The sequence below is a fragment of the Convolutriloba macropyga genome, chromosome 12, assembly GCF_964194025.1.
Source record: "Convolutriloba macropyga chromosome 12, txConMacr16.3, whole genome shotgun sequence".
Taxonomy (NCBI): Eukaryota; Metazoa; Xenacoelomorpha; order Acoela; family Convolutidae; genus Convolutriloba; species Convolutriloba macropyga.
Window position 1 is genome coordinate 16,531,728 of NC_134479.1, and position 15,592 is coordinate 16,547,319.

Below are 15,592 nucleotides of genomic sequence, written 5' to 3' on the forward strand. Positions count from 1 at the left end.
CCAGTTTGATCTTTGCTGTACACCGAGTTTCAAACATTTGATAATGACTGTTTTACCCTTTGAACTTCGAATCAAACTATTACAGCCAATTCTATGGTAACATTTGAGTGAGTAGTTATGTTTTTTGACTACGTTCGAAAACAAAACTTAATTCAATGAAATTGCAAGGAAGCAGTTGTTTCTCATTGCTAAAGATATTTTCCACCATCAAACCGTGTCCCATGAAATTTAACCGACGATATTTTCGGATCACTCATCCTCAAACTGCAGGAATCATGCAACAAAAAAGAGATCTTTGTGATAGTCAGTTTCTGAAGACTCTAAGACTGTCGTTCTCCGAATCATCTCAAAGACTGTCGAATCACAGACAACCTTGCAATATAGGCGAAAGAACTCAAGTGCATTATGTAGCATTTCAGATTGAAACAGAAATATTCATCAGCAAGAGTTCCGAAATCAGTTAATTTTCTTTATCTGACAAAAAATCTTTTAAAAAAAATCATTTACATACATGCGAAGAAAACCCCTAGATGTAAATTTTAAAGTATTTCTTACTTTAATGCAGTTTGTTGTTTTTACAAAGTTTTTTGAGGGGCTGACAAAACTATTTAGAGACCACTTAACTTTTACCACTTTGTTTCTGAGTAATTTTGTAATTCAGAGACACATCAGATGAGAAAACCGTCGTACAAGAAAGAATCAAACTCAATGGGCCAAAAAAAACAGAACAATAATTTTAAATGCTCAAAGTTTCTTAACATTAATGGAAGGAAGTGTCTTCTTTGTTACTTTGTCTCCGAAACTGATATATGTTCAGAACTCAAAGCATGCTCAAACATTTCTGCATGCAAAATTTTCGGGTTTAATTATCAGAATTTCAAAAGAGCTGTTCGGAGAGAGCATATAAAAACCAATTATATGCTATGCCACATATATTCTTCATGAGAAATTTTCTTGAAATGTGTTGTTAAGTTTCATATAAAACAAAATATTAAAACAAACGGCCCAATGAAAACGTGAACTAATAAGACAGGTTGAGAAAATAGCTTTAATTGTACAAAAAAACTGTGGCGAGGAGAGAACTATTAAGACCAAAAATTAGTCGGTCGAATTCCAGAGTTTAAAATATCTTAAAATAAGTCTGTTCAGCACAAAAGTCATTCCGATAGAGACGTTGCACGAATCAGAAAAAAAACAGTTTAGTCAAACGGCTTAATGTTTTGTCATATCCAAAAACATATAAAATTCAAGCTGTTTTATATCAAATTATTAATAACAAGCTTCACGCCCGGATTTTTGCTCATCTATAAGATTACAAAAAATTGACTTTTACATTTTTTTTAAAAAAAAGGAAAAAGTGAAGCTGAAGTACCCAGCCAGAGTTCGTTTAGCCAAAATTTTTTGGAATATCTTTGACGATCTTGCCAAAACCTTACCAAAACATTTACAAAAATGTCTTATAGCAATTTGCTGAGTTCATGTTAAACTTTGGCACTTGATAAAGCATTAAGGAAAGTAAAAAAATAGTAGCAACATTTATTGACCTAATGACCTAATGTTAAAAGTTTAAAAAATATGTTAAAGGAGGAGCTTCCGGGACGTTATTCTTTGAGAAGTGCTCATGCAAAAGCCCTAAAAACGAATAGTAAATTGTATCAACAAGTTTCGAAAACTGAGAAGAAATAACCTGATCTGATGTATCGTCACTTAGGAAAACAAGAGAACCGCCGTTATGCGTTGCCAATTAAGTAAAAATGCTAGAATTGTTCGGTAGATGTGTTGAAACTATTACTAAAGCAAAAAACTGTAAAAACTTTTAAATATAGCAGTTAAATTTCCTCAGTTGTTGCCTAATAGTCTAATGTGAGCTGTACTTCAGGCACTTCCTGTTACAAGTTGATACTTTTCGATCAGTTTTGATATTTTTTTCCTATTTGAAAAATTTCATGAAATCTTTTGCCTAAATGTTTGTTTTTTTTTTAATTTTTACAACTTTTCATACCTTGAGAAACATGATTATTTTTTATGGTTTTCCATCCCGTGGTCTTTTTCCGTGATAGAATCTTTTGCCTAAATGTTTGTTTTTTTTTTAATTTTTACAACTTTTCATACCTTGAGAAACATGATTATTTTTTATGGTTTTCCATCCCGTGGTCTTTTTCCGTGATAGAATTTTGGTCTTGTCAATATCTCATGATGTTTCTTTCAATGGAAATTGTCACGATTTTGGCGACATAATTTCTGGTATCATATAACGGCTAACAAGTGTTGTTTCTCTGTGTTTAAAGATATTTTCCAGACAAGAGGATTTGGTTTGACAGCATCATCTCAGATAGAGTTCGTTGTTTACGTGCTCTTTAAACTGTTCATTTGCTCGGTGAATTTTTTTTCGAGTGCCAAAATTGGCAACTCTAAACAACAATTCTGAGGAACTAATTTTGAAGTTTTTCGGTCATTCAAAAAGTTTAGAACAACAATATGTTTTGAATTTTTGTTTTTATTCTATTTTTGAAGAGCAATTTACAGAATAGTGCTTAAACTCATTGGTTTAATAATTTTTACAAATAATATTTAACACAAGCATCAGCTAAAAATAAATAAAAATGTTCATGATACTGAAAAAGTTCAAAATCTCTTAAAAAAAATCATATTTTGAAGAATTCTGTAGCTCACACCACTCGAGAGGTTTCCTTTGGTAACAGAATGCCAGAAAAATTGACTTAAAAAGCACTGTAAAAATATTGCTTAAAAATTCATGAAAAAATTTTAGTCTGGAAATGCGTCCAGGCGTACTTGCATGCATATATTCACAAAAGATCAACAAGAAAAAACTCCAAAAACGTTTAAAATGAACATCAGAAAAAACAATTGATATGTTTTCATCAGATTAAGAAATAGAGTTTTTTGACAAGCCATATCTATCTAAGGAAATGAAATGCAGTAACGCAAAAGGTATATGGAAATCCTTATTGGTTGAGTCTTGATAATTTATTTTGAAGTGTGTTGATGCTTTTTTATTTTAGGAAGGTTTTCAAAAACAATAGATAACTTTGATTGTTTTTTTGAAATTTGAAAAATGTCAACAAAAGTTTTTCTTCCAACAAAGATTTTCGGACGAGCAGACTGCTATGGTTTTTGTGAAAACATCAAAGTTTTAAAGCGTCTGAAATTCTAAAACCAACTTCGCGGAGAAAATTTTTCTCGTCCAAAAAGTTTTAAGCTGAATTTTGTTCGCAATCTTATTATGGAATTCTATATACTGATGTGTTTTCTCGGTAATTAATTTCGGTGTAATCAAAGAAATATTTTTTTTGAAAGGAACCGAATGATGTATAATAATATAACGCTGTTCCCTTAAACAGTTATCAAATGCAACATTTTTTTTTCTGTTTAAAGTATTTTATCATTTTATTTTATCAAAAAATAATTGACAAATTGAAAAGTAATTTGAGTAGGTTTTTTATTTAGAGTTATTTAATGAAATGAGTCAATTGAAAATTTTTGTATGAGTAACTGCTCATTGCTCATCGCGAATTAATTTGGGATACATTTGTGTCAACTTATTTTGCACGTAACTCTAATATTTGGGGAACCTACTTTTCTGAAGGTCTTATAAAGAGCGATCAATCGAACTTAGTGAGTGAAACGACGTCAATTAAAACGTAAACTTGTTTTATTTCAAAACTATTAGAATTACAAACTTTTCTTCTGATTTTTATCCCTTCGTCTATGCGATCCGGAAGTTTTGGTGTGGGTCCATTTCTGCTGTTGTCAGTTAGGGAGTGTTACTTTTAATGAGAACCCCGATAAATTGGAATACAAGGTTAGAAATCAAATTTCTCCTGACTACATTTTGATCAACCTTTAATTCAACCCTTCAAAACAAGTTTCTCTACAAAACTCTCCAGTGAAAAAGCTATTTCGTTTGCCTAGTCGAGGCCTCAACTTTTTGAGCAGAATTAATGAATCGCAATGGCTAAGTTACAGTCGAGCCACTTTTCTTTCACACCAAATGTCGAAAAAATAAACTTAAAATTAAAAAAAAGACAGCATTCAAAAAAATTTGCATCTGTAGAGCACGGTCTTTCGGTAACTCGACTAGGGTAACTTTTCATTTTTATTTCCAGTCAAAATCCAGCCGCATTTACTATCCCTTTCTAACCCAACCATCAGTACACATTTTAAGTTGCACTGCAGAAAAATCAATATTGAGATGGTTGGCTAAAAATATCGTTGTGCAAAAAAGTGATTTGAAGGCAGTTGTTTTCGCAGGTGATTTTAATGAGCCATAAATAAATAATAACAAAGGTGAAAAACGTGATAACCTACCAAACATATACATTCCCATTTGTAAACAGTCTTTTCACGACATTTTTGCTTACCATCCGTGACTGTTAAATGCACCAAAGATCGAGTCGACAAGTAGAAGAGATCATAGCAAGCTGCAAAAATGGAAAAAATTGAGATCCGATCTAGTTTCCAAAATAAAGTAAACATAATTAGGTTTCATCGAAAAGTTTTTTTGAGAAAGCACATCTAACTGCGCAGGTTAATATTAGTTTACAGCTAAACTGGTTGACTTGTTACTGTTGTTATTGTTTATGTCCGGACCTTTGCTATTTTTAATGGTTCTTAAATGTGGAAAACTTTTAAGAACTGCGATGATGCATTATACTAAATCATGTGTTAAATGGGCACTTTTTTTTAATAAATGCCATCTTTGTCACATTGCAAATTAAAACTTTATCTTAAATTAATAACATTTTCGGAAAAAAATAATGTTTCTTTCAGCTACTTGCTGCTGTACAGATGAGAATTTCACGTATATACAGTGATGACTCTCGCCAAAATAAACAGAACAATGTCAGTATTTTTTTGGTGGTTAAAAGGGAAATTATTGTTCCACTATTATTATTACGATTATTGAATTTTAGGCTAAGATGTTCATCGTCTAATTAAAACGAGCACGTCAAATTGCAGAAGGTAAATCTATTTTATGGTGAACACACACGCACGCATGAACAATATTTCTACGTTTCACGGATTGAAAAAATTGAACTCTTGGTTTGTGAAATATTCAGTGATGAATTATTAATCACCTTTTTATACGTCTTTAAAATAATATCGCAGACGCATTTAAATTGATAATTATCCTTCAAATACATTATATCGTTTAGCTCTTTTTTCAAATGTGTAATTTGAAATGGAAATAATTAAGAAATTTAAAATTTTCATTGATTTTTGCAGGCGCTGTAGATAAACACATAAATAGCTCAGGTTACAATGCATAATCGCGTAAAAACAATTCGCAAAGTGTTAAGTTTTAATCGATTTGTAGAAAATTTGTGAAAAAAGTGCTTATTTTTTCACTTTCCAGATTTTAGTGGAATCAAATCTGTTTAAAGTTGGAAAATGTCAGCCCGTAGCAGAGGTCAAACAGCGAGTGAGTTGTACCACGAATTCACTTCCAGACCCAATTCCTCTTCCACTCTTCCTTCTGCAAATGGCTCTTGTGGGATGCACAGGTTCGTTCACTATTATAACCCACAAGTGGGCAAATTGTTTTCCTTGCGAGAAAATCGGAACTTTATCTGTGAGTTATCTAAAGTTAAGTTCACGTCTATTTTGCCCCCCCCCCCCCAGCTTAATCAACACTGGTGCGCCTAGGTTCATAAACCATGTAATATTCGTAGCCAATGTCAGATTTCTCAAGCAAGTTTACTCGATTTTGATAATATATTCCAGGGCCATTTTAAGATTAGAGTTATATGCGTGTATGGAAATGTCGTGGTCGATAACACGGGTCAAAGAATTCAATAAGTTGAATTTTAAATTAAATTTTGAACTGAAAATATACAAAAATTAGCTTGTATTTATAGTGGTTATCTATGCGAAAATATACAGAGAAAATTTAGATTAGCTAAAAATATTTTACATGATTGGCATGTGAATAGATCTTAACTCCGAATCCCGGAGGTGACTTTCTATTTTCATCAACATTTCATGAGAATCATATATGGCTGGGGTACAATCGAGTTCATTAGTTGGAGGTCAGTGGATGTTAGAATCAGTTTCTGTTGATGGCAAAATTTACTTCTGACATATGATTGATAGGTCAATAAGATAATGATAGCGCCAAAACAAAATTAGAATTGAGTTTAGTTTTGTAGCCATTACTTATCAACACAGCAATAAAGTTCGTCAGGTAAGTTCTTCTTTCGTTCTTTGAAACTTTAATAAAACTTCTAAGTTTCTTGATGTTTCTTTGAAACCATCACATCCTCCCTCCTTTTTTAAGCAAGTTTGTGGGTATAGGTTCTCCAAATCTGTTTCTGTTCCTGGTTGATGTTCGTGAGGGCTCTGAGGTTTCGGGTTGTTGGTGCTCTGCAGATGATGTGGCTGCAGAAGCTTCATCTTGATGTGAAGGTCCCACATCTGTGTTCTGAGGTTGTAGTTCTGATTGAGATATGGTCTCCTCCACTGCTGGTTCAGTTTTCACATTGTCCTCGTCTAGTCTCGTAATTTGGGTGTCGCTCACTGGAATAGTCCGTGCTGAGTTTTCAGGCTGTATGAAAGATGTGTTCAAGCCCTTCCTGATGATGAAGGTAGCAGGAACTGTCTTTGTGTTTTCGTTTGCCTTGAATAGAATGGGTTCGTACAAGTCGAAATCTGCTATTGCGGGTAGTCTCACTCTGCGTCCAAACAACAGTTCAACTGGAGTTTTGCTCCTCGTCTTTGAAGTGTTGCGATGTGTCATCAGTGCCCTTTGCAGGAATGCTCCAAATGACACATTAAGGTTGGGACTCCACGCTTGAAGTGCCCGCTTCACTGTCTGAACTGCTCTTTCAGCTAGTCCATTAGCTCTTGGATGATAGACGGGTGATTCTATTTTCTTAATTCCCAGTGATTCACACCACTGTTTAGGGTCACCACTTACAAATTCAGGACCATTATCAGAAACTAAAGTTTTTGGTATACCGAATCTTGCAAAGATTTGACTAAGATATATTTTAACTGTTTCTGATGTTCTATTTCCCGCGGGGAAGGCTTCTATCCAACCAGCACCCGCGTCAACAATTACTAATATATTGCCTTGGTCCTTAACATAACCCCAGTCCATGTGGAGCCGTTCCCAAACGTCGGCTTCTGGCCACGTAGAGACTGTTTTTCCCAGGCTAGGCCTGTTCAATTGACAATTCTTACATTTACTAACAAAGTGTTGAACGTCTTGGGTAATGCCAGGCCACCAAGCTATCATTTTGACTGATGCCTCAGCTGCATTCTTTCCGGGATGTGTCTCATGCGCTTTTGCAAAACCAAGTGTCGTAGTTTGGGTGGAATGAAAGGAACAACACCTCTGAAGATGATTCCATTATGTAAAGTAAGTGCATCTTTCTGTTGTTCGAATCCTTTTTCCGCTTCTGAACATTGTTTCCAATTGCCGCTTTTGATTCGTTTCATTATGTCCTGGAAGAGTCTGTTTGTTCCAAGTTCAGTTTTGATTTCTGCTTGGGTCACCAAATCACTCTGAGCGAAGTAGATGTTATTGATTGCGAAGCACACTCGATCGTTGTCGGATTCGTCTTCGTCAAAATCCATTTTGCTCAAAGCATCTGCATGGGGTATCTGCTCCCCTGGTGTGTACTTCAACTCATAGTCGAAGCCCCTTAGAGCTATTGCCCATCTTGTGATTCTCGCTGATGCTGTCTTCGGGATCTCCTCGTCTGGTGCAAAGAGATATTTGAGTGGTTTGTGGTCAGTCTGTAGGGTAAATCGTCTTCCAAGAAGGAATTGCTTCAATCTTGTGACCACAAAGACAATTGCCAGTGCTCCCCGCTTTATGTTCGAGTAGTTTTGCTCCGCTGGAGTCAATTTTCTCGATACATATATGACTGGATGTCCTTCTTGCGAAAGAAACCCGCCAATGGCTTTTTCAGAGGCGTCAGGAGTAACTGTTGCTTCTTTTTGTAGACTATATGGCTGTACTAGTGGGTTAGCACATAATTCATTTTTTATGTCTTCAAAGGCTTTTTGTTGCATTTTGCCCCATGAGAAATCGCTATTTCTCATGTTATTTAAGGGTAGCATTTTTGTTGCAAAATCAGGAATCATTCTTCCGTAAAAATTAGCTAGCCCAACAAACGATTCGAGTTGTTTATTGTTAGTTGGTGCTTTTGCATTTTTTATTTTTTCAACATGTTTGGGATCTGGTGCTATTCCCTCCTTTGAAATGGAGTATCCCAAAAAGCTAACGCTATTGACTGGTTTCGAGTTAGATTTTTTCTCATTAATAGTAAAGTGTTTCTCACGTAGTCGACTCTTGACTTCAAGCATTCTCTTGTCGAACTGCTCCTTGGTAGTTCCATACACCAATACATCGTCTTGAAAGATCACAACACCTTTGATTCCTTTGAGTGTTGATTCTATGCAATTCTGGAAGATTGAAGAAGAGTTTTTCAATCCCTGAGGTAGTCGGCACATCTTGAACAGTCCCTGAGATGTGTTGATTGTGCATATATCTTTTGCTTCTTCGTCAAGTTCAATTTGATAGTAGGCATCTGAGAGGTCAATTTTGCCAAAGTACGAGGCCCCATGTAGGTTATGGAAGATCGTCTCCATGTCTGGTATTGGGTAGTCCTCATCCATGACCTTTCCATTGATGTGCACTTTCAAGTCCACGCAAAGTCTCAGTTCTCCACTCTTCTTTCTCTGCCACACCACTGGAGATGCATTAGTGACTCCTCCTGGCTGTACCGGTTCAAGGATGCCTTGTCTGACCCTTTGTTCCAGCTTCTCTGTGACCTTGTCTTGAAGAGGTAGAGGTATTTTTCTGGCTTTGCAGAACATTGGCTGTGTTCCTGGTATCAACTTCACATGAGCTTTGTAACCCTTCACAGCAGGTAGGTGCTCGGCTGTTATGTTGTTCACGCCGTGCTTGGGTAGAAGGTCTCTACCAAGTAGTCCAAATTCTTTATCAGACTGCACAACTGCAAGTTGTTTTTGAGTGAGACTGCTTCCGTTCCACTCAACGTCACAAGTAAGTGATCCCAGAAGCGTTAATTGATGACCATCATAAGCTTCGAGATGTCTTATCTTACCATCCAACTGAGGTTTACCAAGCTCAGTCCATATTTTTGATGATATCACTGTGCTATCTGCACCTGTGTCTACCTGCATTTTTACTTTGCAGTTATTTATTGAGATGTATTCCCATGTCACAGACGTGCTAAAGATTTGTTCTTTAGTATAAAACTTTCCCATCTCCGATGCTGGAGATGCTTGCTCTGAAGAAACATTTTCTTCTTCGCAAAAATTATTCTGTTTATTGTACTTACCTGAATTTGGTTGGGGTTTGCTTCTACACATTTTTGAGAAGTGTCCCACCTTTTCACAGGTGTTGCATTTCTTACTTAGCGCTGGACAAGGTCTACTAGAGTGTGGCTTACCTCCACACCTAGTGCACATGTTGTTGCTTTTATTAGTCATAATTTTTTCATTTGGTTTTCGAAAAGTCTTTTTGAAGTTGAACCCAACTTCTTCTTTCACCGTAAAGGGCTTATTACCTGATGAAGAACTTGCAAAAACCATTGCTTGACTTCTGAACTGTAAACTCTCGGTCATTTCAGTAACCAACATTGCTGGTTTTGCTTTAATACCGTCTAGTAGTCTAAGTTTTGCTTCAGGGTCCCTCAAACCTGAGATAAACTTTATTTTTACCAACGCCTCTTCGGGGTTGGCCGCTGTTTTCAATTTTTCGAAGTCAAAATAACGTGCTTCTTCTCTAAGACGTGCTAGGAAGTCGTCGTCTGACTCCCCTACACCTTGTATAACGGACAGAAATTTAGCCCTTTCTGCCGTTACTACTCTCTCTTTAGGAGAAATATAGTTTTGAATCGCCAATCTGATGTATTTAGACTGAGTGTCTATTAAATTCCTAGGACTCATTAAGCTCCTAAGTTTAATAATTGCATCTTGCCCGCACATGCTACGAAAGAGATTGGTTACCTGTAGGTCCTGTACAGTACCATCGGTGCTGACCTTGTCCTCTTTCTTCTCTGCGCGACATTTCGCCACAAAAGACATAATCCACGCAGTAGCTGATTCTGCATTCTGTAGATCCAAAATTTGTCTGTCTGTAGCTGGTCTGGACACCATTGTCGTGGTCGATAACACGGGTCGAAGAATTCAATAAGTTGAATTTTAAATTAAATTTTGAACTGAAAATATACAAAAATTAGCTTGTATTTATAGTGGTTATCTATGCGAAAATATACAGAGAAAATTTAGATTAGCTAAAAATATTTTACATGATTGGCATGTGAATAGATCTTAACTCCGAATCCCGGAGGTGACTTTCTATTTTGATCAACATTTCATGAGAATCATATATGGCTGGGGTTCAATCGAGTTCATTAGTTGGAGGTCAGTGGATGTTAGAATCAGTTTCTGTTGATGGCAGAATTTACTTCTGACATATGATTGATAGGTCAATAAGATAATGATAGCGCCAAAACAAAATTAGAATTGAGTTTAGTTTTGTAGCCATTACTTATCGACACGGCAATAAAGTTCGTCAGGTAAGCTCTTCTTTCGTTCTTTGAAACTTTAATAAAACTTCTAAGTTTCTTGATGTTTCATTGAAACCATCACAGGAAATTAGTTACAGCAGGCAAATTTTGATGAAACTTTCTTCAAGTTTCGATATAACAGAATGTAGTTTTCACAATGAGAAACTCATTTCCACATTTTAATAAATTATATGGTGTCAATTAGCATGAAATGAAAGAACGTCTAGATGATAACTTCCGAAATAACCCTCTCGATACTATTTGTGAACTAGAAAGACAAGTAGCAGTTTTGCAATTACCCATACTGCTCGCCGCTCGCAAGATCAGTTATGATTCTGAATTCGGTCTAAAGTAATTAATAATAAATTTCGGGCCATAAGGTTTTTGGCTAATTTTATGCTCAAAATCGTGCAACTGTTTGACTGATTTCCACGAGGAAAAATTACTTCACAAAAAGAAAATTGGCTACAAAATATTGCCAGTCGTTTCATCAAAACACCAAAATTTTTACTACTCACCAAAAGTTTACTACTCCTACTGAATGTTTCATCTGTTTGGATTGAATCTTCGCATCAAGCAATTTCTTTAGCAGATTTAGCTTATCTTCGGTCAAAAATTTGAACTTTCAGTCAAGTAATACGTTTTTCAAGATCTTACAGACATTTTTCTGATAAATTCTAGATAGATCCTTAAACAAGTTTCAAAAACAAACATCGAAGCACTTCATATTAACCCGATCTTCTACTATCGCATAGAAATACAAACAAAAAGAATCTTTTTATGATTCTTAAAATGTTCCAAAATGTCAGCAAATACCTAATGCAACTCAATGAATTGGTTAAAAAATTCGAGGGAATTGATCTGTGCAATTACTATGCTACTGCTAACGTAAAACTAATGTGGATCTAAATGATGTTCAATTGAGTTCGATAATCCTTTTCAATAAAAGAAAAAAGTTTTTAATTCAGTAATTTTTTCAAAATTCAAACTCAGCGATTGTTTCTAAATGTGGATCTAAATGATGTTCAATTGAGTTCGATAATCCTTTTCAATAAAAGAAAAAAATTTTTAATTCAGTAATTTTTTCAAAATTCAAACTCAGCGATTGTTTTTAAATGTGGATCTAAATGATGTTCAATTGAGTTCGATAATCCTTTTCAATAAAAGAAAAAAGTTTTTAATTCAGTAATTTTTTCAAAATTCAAACTCAGCGATTGTTTCTAAATGTGGATCTAAATGATGTTCAATTGAGTTCGATAATCCTTTTCAATAAAAGAAAAAAGTTTTTAATTCAGTAATTTTTTCAAAATTCAAACTCAGCGATTGTTTCTAAATGTGGATCTAAATGATGTTTAATTGAGTTCGATAATCCTTTTCAATAAAAGAAAAAAGTTTTTAATTCAGTAATTTTTTCAAAATTCAAACTCAGCGATTGTTCCTAAATGTGGATCTAAATGATGTTCAATTGAGTTCGATAATCCTTTTCAATAAAAGAAAAAAGTTTTTAATTCAGTAATTTTTTTAAAATTCAAACTCAGCGATTGTTTTATTATAGTTGCACTAAATTTGGTGGCCATAAAAATTGTGAAATAAACGTGAACTTCCCTATGACAGCTGCAATTACCCTCCTCTGACTTCTGACTGATCCACAAACAACTATACTTAAAAATAGCAGAAAACATAAAAAATTGTTTGTAAAAAGTTGAAACAGAAGACCTTTTACATATTGTTTTTTATAAAACATGCTAAATGAGTTGTTGTGTAATTATTTCTGATTGACGGAAATTTACTTAAAAGGTTTTCTTGGTTCAAATTGAATTTTTTAAAACTCGTGTAATCGAAGTTAAGGCACTAAAAGGTGTTGAGAAATCAATACCTCGTGAGTTATTTTATCAATTCGAAACGAAAACAACTGATCCAATAGTTCATTTTGAGGTAAACAATCATTATATTCTTTGTCATTTTTTAAGTTTCAAAAAGAAGCCAGTAGAAATTTTTGATCAGGATGCATTTTTGTAGCAACTGGCCTTTAATATGTTTTTATTTAAAAATTGCCAAATTTGATAGATAAACATCAAAAGTTAACTTGAATATTTTTTGTTTTCAAACACAACATTGAAGTAAACAAAACGAACATTTTCCCATGCAGCCATTCGAAATTCAATTAACAGAAGACAAAATGAGAATTTTTGGAGAAAACAATTGATTTATAGGGAACAATAATCTAAGCAATATTCGATTTAACAGGCTTTTATAAGCCATGGACAACAGATTGTTAAATTTATGATTTAATCGCAATGGCAATTTAACTGCGAGAACAAAAATGGTACCAAAATCAAAAAACAGGTGGGGCGTTTTCAATCTGGTTGCCTTTATTTGAATAACGTTAAAACCTTTGTTAATTTCCATAAACAATAGCTACCAGAAACACTGCAGTTAACACTCAAGATCAAAATACTTTCTGTTGTAATTTTTAATTCTCTTTTAAGCGTTACAACTGTTTTTTTAGATATATTTTGATCATAAATCTTTTTTTATTAGTTATTCACATATATGTACTTCCATATTCCAATATATATATATATATATATCATAATACTAGATGACCTCGATTCGAAATCCCTCCGGCTTGCGCTTAAATGGCGATCTTTGACGAAAACGACACGTTTTTTTTATTCCAAAAAACGCCTTTGTGAGTTTATATCTGTGGAAATCATCCGAGAATTCTTCAAATGCATCAAGCAACTGTTCCAGATGTTCCCGATTGGAAGACACAGATGGCTACTTACACAAACTGTCCGCATATTACGACACCTCCCGGATGACAGACATGGCTGAAGTGAAGAAACAACGATGGAGTGCACTTGTACAGACTAGGTCAAAAGTTAGTGTCAAGATGTATCTTAACCAAAATAAGCAAAATATTTAGAGGAACTAATTTTGAACATAAAAAATTGTTATTGAGACTTCAATTAGTTATCTTATGGGATCATTACTTTGGGTCGAGATGTCAGTCCAGATGACCTAAAATTATGCAAGAATCCGGCTGAGTGCGCTGAAACTTTGGTAGAAATGCACTAAATGTACTGAAATTATGCAATATATGAACTGAATGCGTTTAAAAGCGCTGAAATTTTGGCAATTTAATTGCGCAATTTCAGCACAACTTTCAGCGCAAATTTCAGCATTTCTGAAATAATTTTTGAGAGCTTTCTCGACCCGGTTCTGTATGAAAATGTAAGGTTGAGAGAGAATAACCTAATGTATATTGTGCATAAGATAAGCTTGTCATAGCTTGACAAGAATCTCTACTTGTTCAATGAATACTTGGTTTGAGAAAGGAAGCCTTCATGAGGAACAAGAAAGAACTTGAGAACGGGTATTAAGAGATGCCCAAGCTCGAGAACTTAAGACCAGTTGGTGTAAATGGGTAGCACACTACGCTTGCAAGTAAGAGATGCTGGTTCGAATCCAGTACTGGTCCATTTTCCCAGTAGTTGCACCTGCGTACAGACCCCCTAATAAAAAATAAAATTGTATAATAATAATTGCATTTATAGGTATGATGTATATGATTGTGAATCCTTGCTGACAATTAAAAGTTTCGCTCAGCGTCTTCTGCTTGTTGACCGCATAAAAATGTTATTTCGCCAAAAAATCAAAGCTCGCCATTTTGTGGCCTTTAAACTTATTTATTACAATGACTTGATTGTTTAAGGTTCGTCACGATTTGGCCAATAGTCACGGAGACCCCCAAAGATGCAACCGCCTAGCTTCCGAGTTACACCAAATTGATCAATTAAACTCCAAAATGAACCTGCGAAAAGTACCCACTACTCACCAGTCTTACACTGACCGAACTGACCCCGAAGCACGACCGCCCACGAGCAACACATTGACCGACGAAGGTTACGAAGGAACTTCCTATGACGTAACAGATCACGGTTCGGGTAACAGTTACGTAACAAACGAGGAGCCGAAGACTCCTCGTGTTAAGTCGGCACGTCCAACCACAAGCCGGACAAGGAAGCCTTCTGAAAGCGAAGCACGAACTCGCAAGGAATCGAACTCTAATAAAGTTACAATTGAGAGGAAAGAAACTATTCCTGAATGAGAAAGAAGAGAATAAACATTGCGACGCTATTCTCTGTTTCAAATCGAACAATTAAAAGCTTCTACCTGTAAGTTTTACCTGAAAGTTTGGTTCACTAAAGGTAGCCTATAGCTTGAGTAATTTCTCCCAGAATGATATGTACGACCCAAGCAAATTGTGATCAGGTTGCGTTGCGCACAGGGGTACCAGACCATCCGGACTGAAATCGGCTTCGGATGAGACCAACTTGAGTGTCGCACTGAGGGTTCCCCCCACTGACACTTTCAACTATTGCAAAAATCTTTGGCATAGTGTCTTGTTTTCACAAAATTGATGTCATTTTATGTATATGGCATCTGAGTTCTTCAGTATGATTTTTTTTGTATCAAACAAAGAAAAAATTTACGATCAACAGCAATTACCAAAACTTTTAGCGTGGTCTCCTCAGCGTGAGGTTCCTCAACTAAAATCGGGAACTAGTTTTCCAAAAACCGATCTTTTTGTGCGTGCCCCCCCCCAACCCCCGAGTACCTCATGCATGCCCAGATGAAGAGCACATGTCATTATATAGTATATCAACATGCAAAATTTTTGCGCGTGCGTCTGGTGGCACAAATATTATGCAACCACTAATGGGGTTTTGGGCACAAATGGAAAAAAAAATCCCGGAAAAAATCCCCTCGTGGGTAAGTTATCATTTTTGGGAACTGGCCATTTTCTCTGTTTGACCTCTTGGTTCTGAGCAGACTTTCCAGACAACAGAAGGTTTTCTGATCAGAACGTACCGACTTGGGATATGGCGCTGTCGAAACCATCCATATCATATAATGGAACTATCAGACTCCAGAAAACGATATTATCAGACTGTCCATACTCTTTTCAGGGCTCTGATCTGATTTTGCAGACCTTAGGTACTCCTGCCATGCTTTGT

The 15,592-nt window shown here is 35.4% G+C and overlaps 2 protein-coding genes across 5 annotated transcripts in view; both read left to right on the plus strand.

The window, feature by feature from the left end:
• The window catches only part of LOC142350883 (polyribonucleotide 5'-hydroxyl-kinase Clp1-like), a 438,433-nt gene that overhangs the window by 319,567 nt on the left and 103,274 nt on the right, over positions 1 to 15,592 (plus strand). The gene's annotated exons all lie outside the window — the stretch shown is intronic.
• LOC142350707 (uncharacterized) lies at positions 39 to 14,753 on the plus strand. 3 transcript variants are annotated; one of them, XM_075402644.1, is made up of 4 exons: positions 39 to 107; positions 5,378 to 5,525; positions 13,323 to 13,452; positions 14,287 to 14,753. In XM_075402644.1, exons 2-4 carry the CDS (start codon positions 5,413 to 5,415, stop codon positions 14,680 to 14,682), a joined length of 639 nt encoding a protein of 212 aa, XP_075258759.1. In that variant the 5' UTR covers positions 39 to 107; positions 5,378 to 5,412; the 3' UTR covers positions 14,683 to 14,753. The 3 variants fall into 3 exon arrangements, with proteins under 3 accessions (XP_075258759.1, XP_075258758.1, XP_075258760.1); XM_075402643.1 differs by lacking the exon at positions 39 to 107 and adding an exon at positions 5,088 to 5,171; XM_075402645.1 differs by lacking the exon at positions 39 to 107 and adding an exon at positions 5,092 to 5,171 and having other exon boundaries at positions 5,385 to 5,525.

Bases quoted from the DNA above. Each gene is read 5' to 3' on its own strand.
- LOC142350707 (XM_075402644.1), top strand. From the start codon at position 5,413: ATGTCAGCCCGTAGCAGAGGTCAAACAGCGAGTGAGTTGTACCACGAA. The intron at 5,526-13,322 runs GTTCGTTCACTA...CAACTGTTCCAG, and splicing joins GGCTCTTGTGGGATGCACAG to ATGTTCCCGATTGGAAGACA. The intron at 13,453-14,286 runs GTTAGTGTCAAG...TGATTGTTTAAG, and splicing joins TTGTACAGACTAGGTCAAAA to GTTCGTCACGATTTGGCCAA.